This window comes from Microcaecilia unicolor, chromosome 3 (genome assembly GCF_901765095.1).
Source record: "Microcaecilia unicolor chromosome 3, aMicUni1.1, whole genome shotgun sequence".
NCBI classification, from domain to species: Eukaryota; Metazoa; Chordata; class Amphibia; order Gymnophiona; family Siphonopidae; genus Microcaecilia; species Microcaecilia unicolor.
The window spans coordinates 142,406,297-142,422,478 of NC_044033.1; the positions used below are offsets into that span (position 1 = coordinate 142,406,297).

General features: G+C 43.1%; 1 protein-coding gene across 2 annotated transcripts in view; it reads right to left on the minus strand.

The window, feature by feature from the left end:
- Nucleotides 1-1,019: 1,019 nt before the first annotated feature.
- The window catches only part of KMO (kynurenine 3-monooxygenase), a 112,041-nt gene continuing 96,878 nt past the window's right edge, over nt 1,020-16,182 (minus strand). For both annotated transcript variants that reach the window (XM_030196419.1, XM_030196418.1), the window contains 5 exons: nt 14,526-14,583; nt 9,542-9,624; nt 7,806-7,907; nt 7,662-7,721; nt 1,020-2,036 (listed from right to left, as the gene is read on the minus strand). In XM_030196419.1, the coding sequence (XP_030052279.1) occupies nt 1,869-2,036; nt 7,662-7,721; nt 7,806-7,907; nt 9,542-9,624; nt 14,526-14,583 (471 nt within the window). In that variant the 3' untranslated portion in view covers nt 1,020-1,868. The remainder of the gene's footprint in view (nt 2,037-7,661; nt 7,722-7,805; nt 7,908-9,541; nt 9,625-14,525; nt 14,584-16,182) is intronic.

Sequence of the window (16,182 nt, forward strand, 5' to 3'; positions counted from 1 at the left end):
TGTGGAGCAAATGTGTCCGATATTCAAATAAAAAGGAAAAGAAGCAAGTAGAGGGGTGAAGAACTCAGGTGAACTTCATTAATAAGGGTGAATACCATGAGCCTCTCCCAAAAGCTTTTGTCTGTGAAAAGTCATTGACTGTAATGTGTTTTATTCCTCTTGGCCTCTCTCAGGGACAGGAGGCAAAGTGCCGAGTTAATTGTCCAGAGCAAACATCATGAGTCTTAGTTACTAATAACCTAGGTTAAATAACATGTTTAATTGTAGCACACGTTCCTAACTTCCCCCACTAAGTATCAATTTTAGAAAAGGTGCTACTTATACATCCAGAAAGGCAAAGCGGGGTTCACGCTCTCAACAGCAATCGAACACAACAAGGAAATGGGGTGGAGAGGGCCCAATATCAAGAGACCGTGTTGGGTCCCAATAAAGGTTTTTCTGGAGCATCTTACCCTTGTATGTGGTGACTGATATTGGGCTACTTATACATCTGCAGCACTATTATATTAGGCAGTACATTTTTAAATGTGTTTTTCATTGTACTTTTACTTAAGTATTAAAATACACATTTATTTTTACTTTTACTTAAGTACTTTGACCTAGTACTTTGAACAACACTGCATTTCAAAGAGGTGTGCTGTGGATGTAGCTTGGTTGAACCTTTGGAATACACATGTACCTCATATTCAAGAATGACAGTCTACTCATCCTTGGGGAAAATTTCCATATCACCATTTAAACCCACTTCAAGTCACGTACAATTGTCAACTGACTTCTCATTTAGATATGGGCAGAGGAGAGCTGGGGGGGAAAGGGTTTGGGGGAGGGGGTTGTACTTACCTCTCAGGTGTTTAAAACCACCTGAAAATGCCAAACGTGTGATTTTTGGAGCTCAGCTCTTTAAATTGGCTCCCCTTTCACAAGAAATTTTGCTTGATCAACTGCTTACACATGTAAGGAGCAAAATTGCAGGTTCTACATGAGAGCAGTGTTACAATAAAACCTGAGTGACACCAATCTTTTGGAACACGCTTTTTTAATAGTTGTTTATGCTGTGCATGCCACCAAATATATGTTTACTTTTTGTGCCATTCTTTGTATTTTATAAGAGGCTGCATTTTCCTTCAGTTTTTATTTATTTATTTATTGAATTTTTACAACTTAAACAGACATACAAAAACTGCTAAGTGAAATACAGCTTTAGAAACAAACCAAACATACAGGAATTTACTTTCCTCAATAGTAACATATCATTTAGCTTCATTAGACCTCAATAAAGGAAGGGGGGTAGGAATTTGTGAAGATTACATTGTATTTATCTCAAAATTAATAAAGAAAGAAATTGATGCCGCCTGCATTCTCATTTTACTCCTTCAAAGTCTCTATCGTTGTTTTGAGTCTAGGAAAGATTTAAGCTGATCAGGATTAAAAAACACATATTTTGTTTGACTTAACCTTACAACACATTTACATGGGTACACAAGAAGGAAGGATCCTCCTATTTCTATTGTTTTAGACCTCACAGAAAGAAACAATTTTCTTTTTTGTTGGGTAATCTTTGTTACATCTGGATAAATCCAGATTTTTTGTCCTCCAAATATACGATTTGTAGTTTTGAAATAAAGTCTCATTACTGAGTTCAAATCTTGCTGGAAGACAAAAGAAACAATCAAGGTTGCTCTTTCGGTTGCCTCTTCTAAAGATTGTTCCAAAATGGCTGTAATGTTATTTAAGTCCATTGATTTCTATCCTTCAGTTTTAAAAAATATATTATTATTGCAGCTTTGTACCCCCCCCCCCCAAAAAAAAAAGTCTGTTTTCTGAGCTACATGTCCCATACAATTATAGCCGGCACAACACTTGGTTCTTCAGTTGCTGTTGTGTCTTACTGAAAAGCTTCCAGTTTTCTTTAGATGAGCTGCCCAACTCCACCACATTTCCAGCCAGACTGAGTTGTAAGGTCTGTATTTTATTAACAGGTATGTGCTGCCAAATGCTGCTGTCATTCCTACAAAGAAAAGTCCCCTGTTGATCACCTGCGGATGGAAAAGAAGTTTCAATTTTGCTTAATACTGGACTGGCAAGACCCTTAGAACTTTCTAACAAAGTACATTAATTTGTAGGTTAACATATATTTAAGCAAGTCAGTGCTCATTAAAGTTCTCAAGGCACGCTAACAAATCACATGCACACCAACAAATTAATCCAAGTGTATAAATCTCAACTAGAGAAGAAGGCTCTTGAAACAGACCTTATATATAGCGGAATTAGAAAAGGTGCAGAGAAGGGCAACAAAGATGATTAAGGGGATGGGACGACTTTCCTATGAGGAAAGGCTAAAGCGGCTGGGGCTCTTCAGCTTGGAGAAAAGGCGGCTGAGCTGTGATATGATAGAGGTATATAAAATAATGAGTGGAGTGGAAAAGATAGATATGGAACGTCTGTTTATGCTTTCCAAAAATACTAGGACAAGAGGGCATGCGATGAAGCTGGAGTGCAGTAAGTTTAAAACAAATAAGAGAACATTTTTCTTTACTCAGCACGTAATTCGACTCTGAAATTTGTTGCCATAGAATGTGGGTAAGGCTTAGCAGAGTTTAAGAAAGGTTTGGACGGCTTCCTGAAGGAAAAGGCCATAGAATGTTATTAAATGGACGTAGGGAAAAATCCACTATTCCTGGGACAAGCAGTACAATATGCTTTGCTCCGTGGATCTTGTCAGGTGATTGTGACCTGGACTGGCCACTGTTGGAGAGAGGGTGCTGGGCTAGATGGACCTTTGGTCTGTCCCAGTGTGGTGATGCTTATGTCTTATGAACAGGCATCTACCCCAACCTGCTGTTAGTAACAGCCATTTCAAACAATTTATTTATTTATTTGGATTTTGCTCACACCTTTTTCAGTAGTAGCTCTCAATCCCAGGAGGGCTCACATCCTAAGGCGTGCCTAAAAGTGGCCTGCGCTGGTGTAGGCGCATGTTTTGGATGCGTACAGGTCATTTTCTGAGTGCACCTGGAAAAAAGGCGCTTTTTTGTGGCCAAAAATGGACATGCAGCAAAATTAAAACCAGCGTGCGTCCATTTTTGGCCTGAAACCTTACTGCCACCCACTGACTTAGCGGTAAGGTCTCACATGCTAACAGGGTGGTAAGCAGCCAGCACGTGTAAACTGCCGATTACCGCCGGTTACGTCCCACGTGGTAGAAAATAGAAAATATTTTCAACCGTTGTTTTGGACTCGCGTCAAAAATGGAATTATCACCCGGGGCACTCGGTAGCTGGGCAGTAGTTCCAATTTGGTGTGCGTTGGACGCATGTAGGTGCCTACGTGCCTTAGTAAAAGGGCCCCTAGGTTTCTACCTGAGGCAATCTAACCCACCTGTTTACAAAGCCAAGTGGCAATGCAGACACAGCCCCATTTAAAACAAATGGGCTGTGTCAGCATTACTGCTCTGGCAGCTGCTAGTGTGGCTTTGTAAACAGGGGGGTAAGTTTGTACCTGAGGCAATGGAGGGTTAAGTGACTTGCCCAAGATCACAAGGAGCAGCAGTAGGATTTGAACTGAATACCTGTGGATGTCAAGCCTGGTGCTCTAACCACTAGGCCACTCCTCCACTCCAAAGTAGGGAAGTAGGGTTTCAAAAATACCCTATGAAGGAGACTGGGAGTTATAGAGGTATGAGGAGACAGTTTGGGCAATGGTGGGATTCACAAAGGACCTGTTCCTTTTCTACAAGAAACAAAACAATAGGAGTAGAGGCTGACTAACAGACATGCCAACTTGGGAGACGATGCTGGAGACATTTTATTAATAACTTGCATAAAGGACCCAGGGGTCTCCAGCATCATCTCCCGAGCTGGTTTGTCTATTAGTCAGCCTCTACTCCTGTTGGTTTGTTCTACTTATCGTGGAGGTTTCCTCTGTTTTTTGTTCCTTTTCTACAAGATGCATCTGGAAATTGGAGGGCAGGCCAAGTGAAAGCTGCATAACACTTTAAGCCTCTCTTAGGGGGCCCTGATAGAATTGACAGAAAGCTAACTACACCTTTTGTTATAAATAATCTACTGGGGCTGAGGTGCTTTGCATGCATTTCAGTGCGACACAACTTATTAATGGGTCATGTGTTGTACCAGATTTGCATGAGTAAAGCAGCATGCAATAATTTCATGTTCATCATTTAGCATGTGATATATAATAGCCATACTGGGTCAGACCAATGGTCCATCTAGCCCAGTATCCTGCTTCCAACAGTGGCCAATCCAGTAGCAACATTCCAAGCTACAAGTCCCAGGGGAAGCAGTGGCTTCCCCCATGTCCATCTCAATAACAGACTATGGACTTTTCCTCCAGAAACGTGTCCAAACCTTTTTTAAACCCAGATATGCTAACCGCTGTTACCACTATTCTTTGAGTGAAAAAAATATTTCCTCCTATTTGTTTTAAAAGTATTTCCATGAATTTCATTGAGTGTCCCCTGGATTTTTGTATTTTTTCAAAGAGTGAAAAATCAATTCATTTCTACCTGTTCTATGCCACTCAGGATTTTATAGATCTCAATCATATGGCATTGTTACAGCTTTATACTTAGACTCCTGAATAGGAACCAGAGAACTGTAGTAAAAAATAGTCTTAAGATGAAATATAACTTTTAGAGGTTCTAATTCTTAAAGTCAAAGATTACGATGTCACTCAATGGCACACAACATTTTATTCTTCTCCTGATTTTTCCACTGTATGTCCTGACCTGTTTGATGCATATCTAAAATCAGTAGAAACAAAACTTCTGCTGTCTACTTCTGAATATCTACAAGTCCCTCTACTATGAAGACAAGTGAGATCCATTTTCTACGTTAGAAATATCATTACTCAAATACCCAATACAAAATTCTCTTTGAAGCTCACCATTATCACCAAGGGTGGGGGGGGGGGGGGGGGAGATTCAACACGGTGCAGTAAAAGTTCGCCTTTTAAAGCAACTTGATTTCCTGTGGGACTCTGCATCCTGCATGATCCCAGTACCGCAGGTTGCTGAATCTGCCTTGGAGGAATAACACTGCTTGTGAGTCACCTCACAAGCAGTGTTATTCCAGTGGCATGAGAGCATCGGGCTACAAAACAGCAGCCTGATGCTCCTGGGCCACTAGATGAGAGTCCCTCACAAGTTGAAACCCCCCCAACTCAAGGCCCCCTCCTGTTGAAGCACCCACCTGATAGGTTGCTGGTCCAGGGTGGAGGTATTCGGGGATCCAGCGGGCTCTTCGGGCAGCAGCAATGCCCAGTTGCTCCTGCCCTATCAATTTTGAAGGTGGCGCTGGACAGGGTATAAGCAATTGGGCATTCCTCCTAACCGAAGAGACCCCTGGACTCCAGAAGACCCCAACCCTGGACCAGCAACCTATCAGACCCTCAGCTGGTGGCACAGGAGCATTGGGCTTCCGTTTTGTGGCCCAATGATCCCGGAGGTAAAATAACCCTAGCAAAAGCCCTAACGCAACTTGATGGGTCAAATAACATGCATTACGGCCCTAACGCACTTGATGAGCCCCCCCCCCCCCCCCCCCCGTGAAGTGAAGAGTAATCTGTAATATTGTAATATGCAAGTAAATATTTATGACATATATAATAGAAGGACCATCAGAAATCTATTCAGTATCTGTAGCTTAAGAATATACTTATGACAATACTGCTGAACAGGAAATGAAACTGTTCTGTACAATAGCAATTAATCAGTTGTCTCTCCAAACTTTATAAGTAATTATCTCTCCATAATAAGTTGTAGCACTGCAGTCACTGGTCAATAATGCTGAAGCCCACTTGAACAGAACAAATAAACACTCATGTAAAACAATGCTAAACAAACACTAATCTTGTGCAACCTCCCAAATTGTCCAGAGCTAAATGTAGAAACAGAGAAAATGAAGGCAGACAAAGACTATATGGCCTATCCAGTGTGCTCATCCATACCATCTACCATCCACCATCCATTCCTCTCCCTTAGAAATCCTATGTACTTGTCCCAAGCTTTCTTGAATTCAGATACAATCTTTGTCTCCACCATCTCCACTGGAAGGCCGTTCAACAATTCATCACCCTTTCCATAAAGAAGTATTTCCTCAGCTTACTTCTGGGTCTGTCCCCTTCCACCTTCATCCTATGCCCCCACATTCCAGAGCTTCCGTTTAACTGACAAAGACTCACCACCTATGTATTTATGCCACAGAGGTAGTAAAATATCTCTATCATATCTTCCCTCTCCTGCTTTTCTTCCAGAGTATACATATTGAGATCATTAAGTCTGTCTCCACATGATTTATGATGAAGACCACTGACCATTTTAGTAGCCGTACTCTGAACCGAGTTCATCCTGTTTATAATTTTTTTAAGGTGTGGTCTCTAGAAATGTACACAGTATTCAAAATGGGGTCTCATACAGACTCATTATCACCTCCTTTTTCCTGCTGGCCATTCCTCGCCTTATGCACCCAAGCATCCTTGACCAAAAGTAGATTAGTCTAGAGCTGTACCGAATAGCATATTTTACTATTCAGCCAATGAAAAATATTGTTCAGCCAAATACAAATCAAAATACAAATAATGGGCATTGAGCTTTAACATAAATAATAAAAGAAGCAAAGTGAAATCAGAGATCAAATGTTTATTTCAGTAGGATTTAGCATAGTAGAGCCCTGGATTATTTACATTTGAATTTAAATCACTATTTGGCTGAATACGAACAATGTATTCGGGCACTATTCAGGGCCGAATCGAATTGAATCTGAACATTTGGTACAGCCCTAGGTCAGACACCACTGGAAGTGGTTATGATAGCATTCTATGAAGGAAAGTAGGCACACAGAGGCATATTTTCAAAACAGACTTACAAAATTACTACATTAACTTATGGAACTTTGTGACAGTGGTGTAACAACAGGTGGGCCTGGGTGGGCACAGGCCCACCAAGCGGCAGCACCCCACATCAACACCGCTCCTCCTCCATAGCATCCCATCCCCGGCACCTGCACTGATTCATTATTTCTGCCTGCACCAGCCCTGTAGGCTTCCATCGGCCGAGTCCCGCCCTCGCTTTCATCATTTCCTGTCTGGCGGGACCCGGCTGATGGAAGCCTGCGGAGCCTGCACAGGCGGCAATAATTGAATTGCTGCAGGCATCGGGGACACCTGTAAGGTACACCAGGGAGGGATGGGGTTCAGCGACGGGCGGTCAGATGCCGGATGGAGAAGGAGAGATGTCGATGTGGGGTAGGTGAAAAAAATCTATAATATTTTTTTATATCTTGGGGGGGGGGGGGGGGGGGGCTATGGAGTGCCGTGCCATGGAAGGGCCCACCTAAGTTAACTCTGGGCCCACCCAAAATACTGGGTCTGGCTAAGCCACTGCTTTGTAAGTCTAAGTGCTTTGAAAATGAGCGCCATAGTTTCCTTTATAGAATATGGACCAAACAAGCTCCCTCTGGAAGCCTATACATAGGTGCTCAGTTACAAAACAACCCCCTACAATGATCAGGAAATTGTATTTGATGCTATTTCCATGCACAAACAAAAGTTTTATGTGTGGAAATAGCTTTTGAAATTATTCCCAAAGTAGCAACACCAGTCTTCAAGGCTTCAATTTTTCAGCTACAAACATGTTTTAAACTAACCTTATTTTGCCACTTCCACTTCTGTACCACTTCATGATATCGTCTCCTGCTAAAGGTGACCTGAATAAAATTGGGAAAAGGCATGAGTGGACATTTCTGGAGGATAAATAACATTTCTGAGGACAAAACTAAAACAAACCTTACCATAGTATAAAGTGGAACAATGGTGGAAGGCAGAAGCAAATGCAGGAAGGTATCTAAATATTTCCGGAAAAGGAACCATCTAGAATTGACATGTGCACGCATCTAGAAAAAAGAGCCACAACACAAAAGGTAGTCCAGTCAGAAGAATGCCAGTGAATACATGATTAAACAACGTCAGTAATCATTGGGTGTTACTGCACAGAGATAACCAGATAAGTTATCTGGATATCTTTAGGTGCATTTTCAGTTGCACCATACATTTAAGCAGGGTCAGCTGAAGCCACTGGCCAGGTGAGACACTGGCTCAGGGCGCCAAAAGCCTGCCTTGCCACCTCAACTTTCACAGCAGCAACAGCATGCTTTGCTAGCATCCCTGTGCTCTCACATACCACATACATCTCTTTCATGAATATTCATTGTGGATACCTTGAAAACCTGACTGGCAAGAGGTACTCCAGGGCCGGACTTGGGAAACATTACTCTATGGCGTCTACCAATACCTCAGAAACTCTGTGTAAGGAGTTACTTAGCTCCTCTTATACGAGCAGATTTTTAAAATCCACTAAATATACAAATAGGCATATGTTGCAAAACTGGCACACACGCTTGTACATGCTAGCAATACATGCATGAAGCCTCCAGAGATGCTGCTTTTTCTGCATACGCAGACTTATAAATTGCTGCTCCATTTGGAATTCCAAGAAATACCCATATATTTACCAGCATCCATATAGGTATTTTACAAAATACTCTCCACTCGATGTTCATCATTATTTAACTATAAACTTCAAAATAACTGGCAGACTTAAAATCCTGGTCAAAAAACCTAACCAATATCAATCAGCTGGAGACCAAATAGTCATCAATCGAGAAGCTACACGAAAATTATTGTGCCAGAAAACTTGATATCAATTAAAGCATAGGGTTGACCCGGAGGAAAAGTTCTCATAAATCACCCAGTCAATTCTCCATTAATTTAAGGAGTGCTCTGTTAGACTTTTGGTGATAGATATAATCACTGACCAAAAACCTCCACCCTCTTAAACCCTATGCTGTGCACACAATGTGAAATTTTCACAAATTAAAGGCTGTGCAAAATTACTAGCGGTACTTTAAAGGCCTCCTTTTTTTGGGGGGTCGAAAATGGACTTGCGGCAAAATAAAAATTGGCGCATGTCCATTTTGGGCCTGAGACCTTACCCCCACCCACCGACTTAGCAGTAATGTCTCATGCGTTAACCAGGCGGTAATCATCAGCACACGTACACTGCCGATTACCGCCCGGTTAGTGCCATGCAGTAAAAAATAAAAAATATTTTCTGCCAAGCATATCGGACATGCGTAAAAAATGGAATTACCACCCGGGGCACTTTAGCTGGGTGGTAGTTCCAAACTGACACGCGTTCGACGCACTTAGGCGCCTAAGCGTCTTAATAAAAGGGCCCCTAACTGGCCAGCACTGCATATTGACTTGAGTGGATAAGTTGAATCCGGATAAAAATAAACTGGATATTCAATGCCGGTCATCGGAAATGGCCTGGAACTGAACATCTGGGCTCAGTGCCGACCACAGGAGTCAGCCCAGCTAACTCTCATAATCTGAATATCAGTGCTTCTGTGTTTGGCAGAGCCTTTTGTGGGGTAATTGAGCATGTCTCGACCAGTTATCTCTATTCCTAACTCAACGACCTATGCAAAAGAGGACTTTGCATATCATCAGATCCTTGCTTTCTTACCTCTTTATAATTGTACATGGCTAGGTCTGAAATGGCATGAGCATCTGGTACCCTAAGTCTTGAAAATTCAAGAAGGCAAATCCCTGGAATGTAAACAAACTAATTATATACCAGACACTTTCAACATGTGTTTCCAGTCATTGTACTTGTGGCATGGTAATTCTTTAAGCGGTCACCTTTTTTGAGGCTATTCTAAAGACACATGGGTGCTTATATACAGTGGTGTGCTGGAGCAGGCTCTCATAGGCTCGCAAGAGTCGGTTGTTAAGTTTTTAAGAATTTTGGGAGCCGGTTGTTAAAGTAGGGCCCTCCTTGGCTTCTTTAACAACTGGCTCCCAAAATGTGGGCTTGGGCCCCCTGCTGAATTCTCTTTTACTTTGCTGGTGGGGATGCTGAGCCCTGCCAGCCAAGTAAATAGACTGCTACTGCTCCCCACTCTTTGTTTCCAGCTCTTAGCAGCAGGCTGGGACTTCTCCAGCATGTGTGAGAAGTTTCAGCATGCTGCTCAGAGCAAGACGTTGGGAGTGGTGGCAGTCCATTTATTGGTTGCAAGCAAAGGTATGCCTAGCGTGCCCGCACAAAGGGAGGGAGGAGAGAGAGGCAAGTGTTGCTCCCCCCCCCCCCCCCCCCCCGGCCGGCCACCCCTGGCCCTTCCAACTGCAGAGCTGGCTACGTCCAGAGAAAGAGCCTGTTGTTAAAAATTTACCAGCACACCCCTGCTTATATATCTTTATAAAACAGCCTCACAAAAGCTGCAGGTATGGCTAAAATGAACCTGTGTACATCTACACCTGCTCAGGAGCAGAAGCAAATGTATGTTGCTAAAGTACATGTGTAAGTGTTGTTTTAAAACTTATGCATGCAATTTCTCAATCTACCTGTGCTCTGCTCACGCTGCGCCCCTGAACATGCCTGCATGTCTCTTGTGTAAAAGTATGCACCTTCTAAAAACATGCACTCTTATGCACATAACTGGGGGGTAAGTATAAATTTCTAAACATAGTAACATAGTAGATGACGGCAGAAAAAGACCTGCACAGTCCATCTAGTCTGCCCAACAATTTAAACTCATATGTGCTACTTTATGTGTTTACCTGACCTTGATTTGTTTCTGCCATTTTCAGGGCACAGACCGTAGAAGTCTGTCCAGAACCAAACAAATAAAAGAATTTTCTAATGTCAACACGGAGAAGACTTATAAATTGCATCATTTCACTAATTATTTGCCTGACCACGTCAGTTATCCTTGAATTAAATTCTATGTAGGAATGACAACCAGACCTCTAAAGGTGAGGATCCTTGAAAACAGATCAAACATCAGAAGATCGGTTCATAAAGAACCCCTTGTACAGCACTGCATAGATAAGAAGCACAAATTTGAAGATCTACAGTGCTTTGCAATAGACATGATAAATAATGCAGAGGTGGCAATCGTAAATTGTAGGTGACAGCGGGTTGGTGGCGGGAGGGGGGGTCGAGAGGGTCATCGGCAGGGGTGGGCAAAGTTGGTGGTGACAGTGGCGGTGCCGCCGCCGGGAGGGGGCTAAAATGTGCCCCTCACCTTGGGCTCTGGACCCCCTCTTGACAAAGTCTGGCTATGCCCCTGTTGCATACCCTTAAAAGTGAGACTTACACAGCCATTGAGCTTATGTAAGCACCTAATTAATGCAGATATGCGTGTAAGTTATAGTATTCTATCAGTTATATTTGTAACTGTGAGTCCCATACAAGCTTCACCCATGTGTGCCCCCTTCTTTGCAAAAACACATGCTAAGTTAAGCGGGTATTTACAGAATAACTCTTAGGCAGAATTTTGGCATTTGCACACGAACACACATAGGGCTGAATTCCACAAACAGTGCTCAAAAATGGGCACCAGAAAATATTGGTACTACGTACGACTCTATAAAGGGTGCGCACTCTTTATACAATCGTGTTTAGCACCGATTCCTGCACCCTAAGTCTGGGCACCAGGCTTACGCCTGCTAAAACCTGGTATAAATGCTGACGTCTAAGTTGAGCGGCCTAACCCATTATTCTGTATCAATGTGTGCAACTTTTTGGAACGCTCCTGACACGCCCATGCCCCTCCTATGGCCATGCCCCCTTTTGAGTTATGCATTATGGGATTTGGGTGCCATGTGTTACAGAATAACTTGCAGCCAGATACGTGCGCAAATCCTAACCAGTGCCAATTAACATCAACAGTTGGTTGCTAGCAGCCAATTATTGCTAGTTAGCCGCTCATATTGCCAATTAAGTTGCGCATGCATCTCAGAATTGCACCAAAAGTTAGGTGCTCATATCTGAATAATCAACAAAAAGAGCAGACCACGTAGAAGACACAGTTTTTATTCACTACTTTAGCTCCCAGGTTTATACAGACAGACCCACCATGGCCATGTTTTCCCAAAATGGCTGCCTCAGGAGTGAATGAACACCAGCTGGTGAAAAATTCAAACTCTGGATTCACTATATGAAAGCCAGGTTAGAGTTAGGCTGTCCCACTAAGCTGACTCACTACATGAAAGCCCAGGTCAGAGTTACAGTTTTTACCATAAGTACATAAGTAATGCCACACTGGGAAAAGACCAAGGGCCCATCGAGCCCAGCATCCTGTCCACGACAGCGGCCAATCCAGGCCAAGGGCACCTGGCAAGCTTCCCAAACGTACAAACATTCTATACATGTTATTCCCGGAATTGTGGATTTTTCCCAAGTACATTTAGTAGCGGTTTATGGACTTGTCCTTTAGGAAACCGTCTAACCCTTTTTTAAACTCTGCCAAGCTAACCGCCTTCACCACGTTCTCCGGTAACGAATTCCAGAGTTTAATTATGCGTTGGGTGAAGAAAAATTTTCTCCGATTTGCTTTAAATTTACTACACTGTAGTTTCATTGCACTGCCCCCTAGTCCTAGTATTTTTGGAAAGCGTGAACAGACGCTTCACATCCACCTGTTCCATTCCACTCATTATTTTATATACTTCTATCATGTCTCCCCTCAGCCGTCTCTTCTCCAAGCTGAAAAGCCCTAGCCTCCTTAGTCTTTCTTCATAGGGAAGTCGTCCCATCCCCGCTATCATTTTAGTCGCCCTTCGCTGAACCTTTTCCAATTCCACTATATCTTTCTTGAGATGGGGCGACCAGAATTGAACACAATATTCAAGGTGCGGTCGCACCATGGAGCGATATAACGGCATTATAACATCCTCACACCTGTTTTCCATACCTTTCCTAATAATACCCAACATTCTATTTGCTTTCCGGGCCATTCTATTCGCTTTCCGAGCCTATTCTATTCACTTTTCACCAGTTTGGTGAAGTTTGAATTTTTCAACAGCTGGTGTTCATTCTTCCCTGAGGCAGCCATTTTTTGCAAAACATGGCCATGGTGGGCGTGTTTGTATAAACCTGGGAGCTAAAGTAGTGAATAAAAATTGCATCTTCTACATGGTCTTCTCTTTTTGTTGATTACTACTACTACTAGTACTACTTAACACTTCTAGAGTGCTACTAGGGTTACGCAGCGCTGTACAAATTAACAAAGAAGGACGGTCCCTGCTCAAAGGAGCTTACAATCTAAAGGACGAAATGTCAAGTTGGGGCAGTCTCGATTTCCTGAGTAGAGGTGTAGTGGTTAGGTGCCGAAGGCGACATTGAAAAGGTGGGCTTTGAGCAATGATTTGAAGATGGGCAGGAAGGGGGCCTGGCGTATGGGCTCAGGGAGTTTGTTCCAAGCATGGGGTGAGGCGAGGCAGAAAGGGTGGAGCCTGGAGTTGGCAGTGGTGGAGAAGGGTACTGAAAGGAGGGTAAGGGAAGATGAGGGTAGAAAGGTAAGGAGGGGCTGCAGATCGAGTGCATTTGTAGGTTAGTAGGAGAAGCTTGAACTGTATGCGGTATCTGATTGGAAGCCAGTGAAGTGACTTGAGGAGAGGGGTGATATGAGTATATCGGTCAAGGCGGAAGATAAGACGTGCAGCAGAGTTCTGAACGGACTGAAGGGGGGATAGATGGCTAAGTGGGAGGCCAGTGAGGAGTAGGTTGCAGTAGTCAAGGCGAGAGGTAATGAGAGAGTGGATGAGAGTTCGGGTGGTGTGCTCAGAGAGGAAGGGGCAAATTTTGCCAATGTTATAGAGGAAGAAGCAACAGGTCTTGGCTATCTGCTGGATATACGCAGAGAAGGAGAGGGAGGAGTCGAAGATGACACCGAGGTTGCGGGCAGATGAGACGGGGTTGATGAGGGTGTTATCAACTGAGATAGAGAGTGAAGGGAGAGGAGAAGTGGGCTTGGGTGGGAAGACAATAAGTTTGGTCTTGGCCATGTTCAGTTTCAGGTAGCAGTTGGACATCCAGGCAGCAATGTCGGATAAGCAGGCCGATACTTTGGCCTGGGTTTCTGCAGTGATGTCTGGTGTGGAGAGATAAAGCTGGGTGTCGTCAGCATAAAGATGATAGTGGAAACCATGAGATGAAATCAGGGAGCCCAGGGAAGAGGTGTAGATTGAAAAAAGAAGGGGTCCAAGGACAGATCCCTGAGGAACTCCAACAGAGAGCGGGATAGAGGTGGAGGACGAACCATGAGAGTGTACTCATATTGGATCCTGCAAACCATTTGCCTTGTTGCTTTCTTGGCCCAAATCTAAGTGCCATATATAGAATCCAGGGGATAAATGACATTATTCTAAACATTTATGGGCATAATTGGCATGCAAATGTTAGCACCTATGCTACAGAATTACCCTCCTATAATAAAACTCTATAAGCGCGTTATGGCACCTATTTTATAAAGAAAAATAGGTGTCTACTTGCATAAATTATTTTCTACCGTGTGTTTTCAGCACACGTCAAACTCAGAATTACCACCAGGCGCACACGCCAGCTGAGCAGTAATGACGATTTGACACACACTGAATGCACATTAATGAATGCTCACTAAGGAACAGTGGGGTGAAAACAAGATACAAGACATTGATTTGCTTACGGAGATCATTGTGGTACTGGTCCATTAATTCAGCAAAGACAAGGCAGTCTTCAAAGCCCTAGAACAGATGCACAGACACGTATCATATGCAACCTCTAGACAGGCAATCATTATATTAAATATAAGAAAGCAGCTTACAACTTGTTCTTAACAACTTAGGTGTGGAATCAGAATATCTGATTTGGTCCGACAGTACTTTCAGCAGCTTTAACGCTGCTCAACACTCTCCTGTAATTTTCCCATTTTCTCCATTTGTGAATGGCGACTATTGCTATAGACTTTTTCAGGGCAGTTTTCAAAGTCCTTTTCATTGGTAAACCAGTGTTGTATGCGCAGAAATGAACTTTTTAAAAATGGCCCACTCTATGGGCTAGATTCTATATATGGTGTCTAAATAATTGGCGCCGAAAAAAGCGCTATTCTATAAGCTACGCTTAAAGTTAGGCGTGGTTTATAGACTAGCACTTACATCCAGGAGTTGCACCTAAATTTAGGCATGGCTGTTTGCACCAACTGAAACGTGGTGCAAGTGAACGCATCTACACTAGGCATATACACTAGGCAATACACTAGGCATATTGTTATTCTATAACAATGCGCATTAATTTTAGGAACACCCCCATTACACCCATGACTCTCCCATTTCTGCACCCCCTTTTTCAGGAGGGGTGCTTGACCACAGGGGGGCTGCTATTTTTGGGGGGATTGGGGAGCGCTAGACCACCAGGAGTCAGGTGCTGTGTCGGGGAGCTAGGGGGGGGGTCTGGTGCTTTGTTGGGGGGGGTATCAGGCCCTGTGTCAGATTGGGATGGGGTCCTCACAAGGCTGAGTCTTTTTTTTTTTTTTGACAGCCTGGACCTGTCAAACAACTTCTGCGGGAGGATTGTGCCTTGGGCTTAAATTTGCATGCTATTAGCTCTGATCATAGGGGTGTTAATGGCCCGCACTGTTCCAGCACTAATTTTAGAGCACTGTTTGGAACAGCGTGGGGCTTCTGATCATCTGCCTGTAAGAGAATGCTTTTTAAAGGATTGGTCCAACTTGGTGCTTGCTATCTTTGTGTTGATACTGCCAGGAATATGTGATAGTCTCAGCTGCAGCAAAAAGTAAATTTACCACTGGATTCACTAAACTGTGGCACTAAGGTATCCTGCAGTAAATTTTCATGCAGTGAAATACAACTAGGACCCTTCATGCAATGTCTATGGGTGAAAGAGTACCCACAGACTTTACATATGTTTGTCCAATCTTAAAATCAACCTTCTTTATAGGCAATAGTTGCCTTTTCAAACATACTTTCATGTCCCACATCTGCTACGATACTAGAACACAGTATTGTGTAATGAATTAGAGCTGTATGGCACAATTTGAAGTAATTGCTACAAATTACTTACAGATTTTCTTTCCAGCTGTTGCAAACAGCTGTTCATGTAATAACAGTTAAACCACAGTGCCATTATTCTGATTTAGTATCTATATCCCATATTGAAGGCAGGGCCAGTGCAAGGGTATTGGACACTCTAGGCAAACCTTAAACCTTACCCTCCCCCCTGCCAATTAACTTTTAGGCCCGTAATCTGCCCTCAACCCCCCAAAACATCATGCTTTAAAATATAAAACTTTGTTGTGTGTGTATGTGTATGTATCACTCACACAA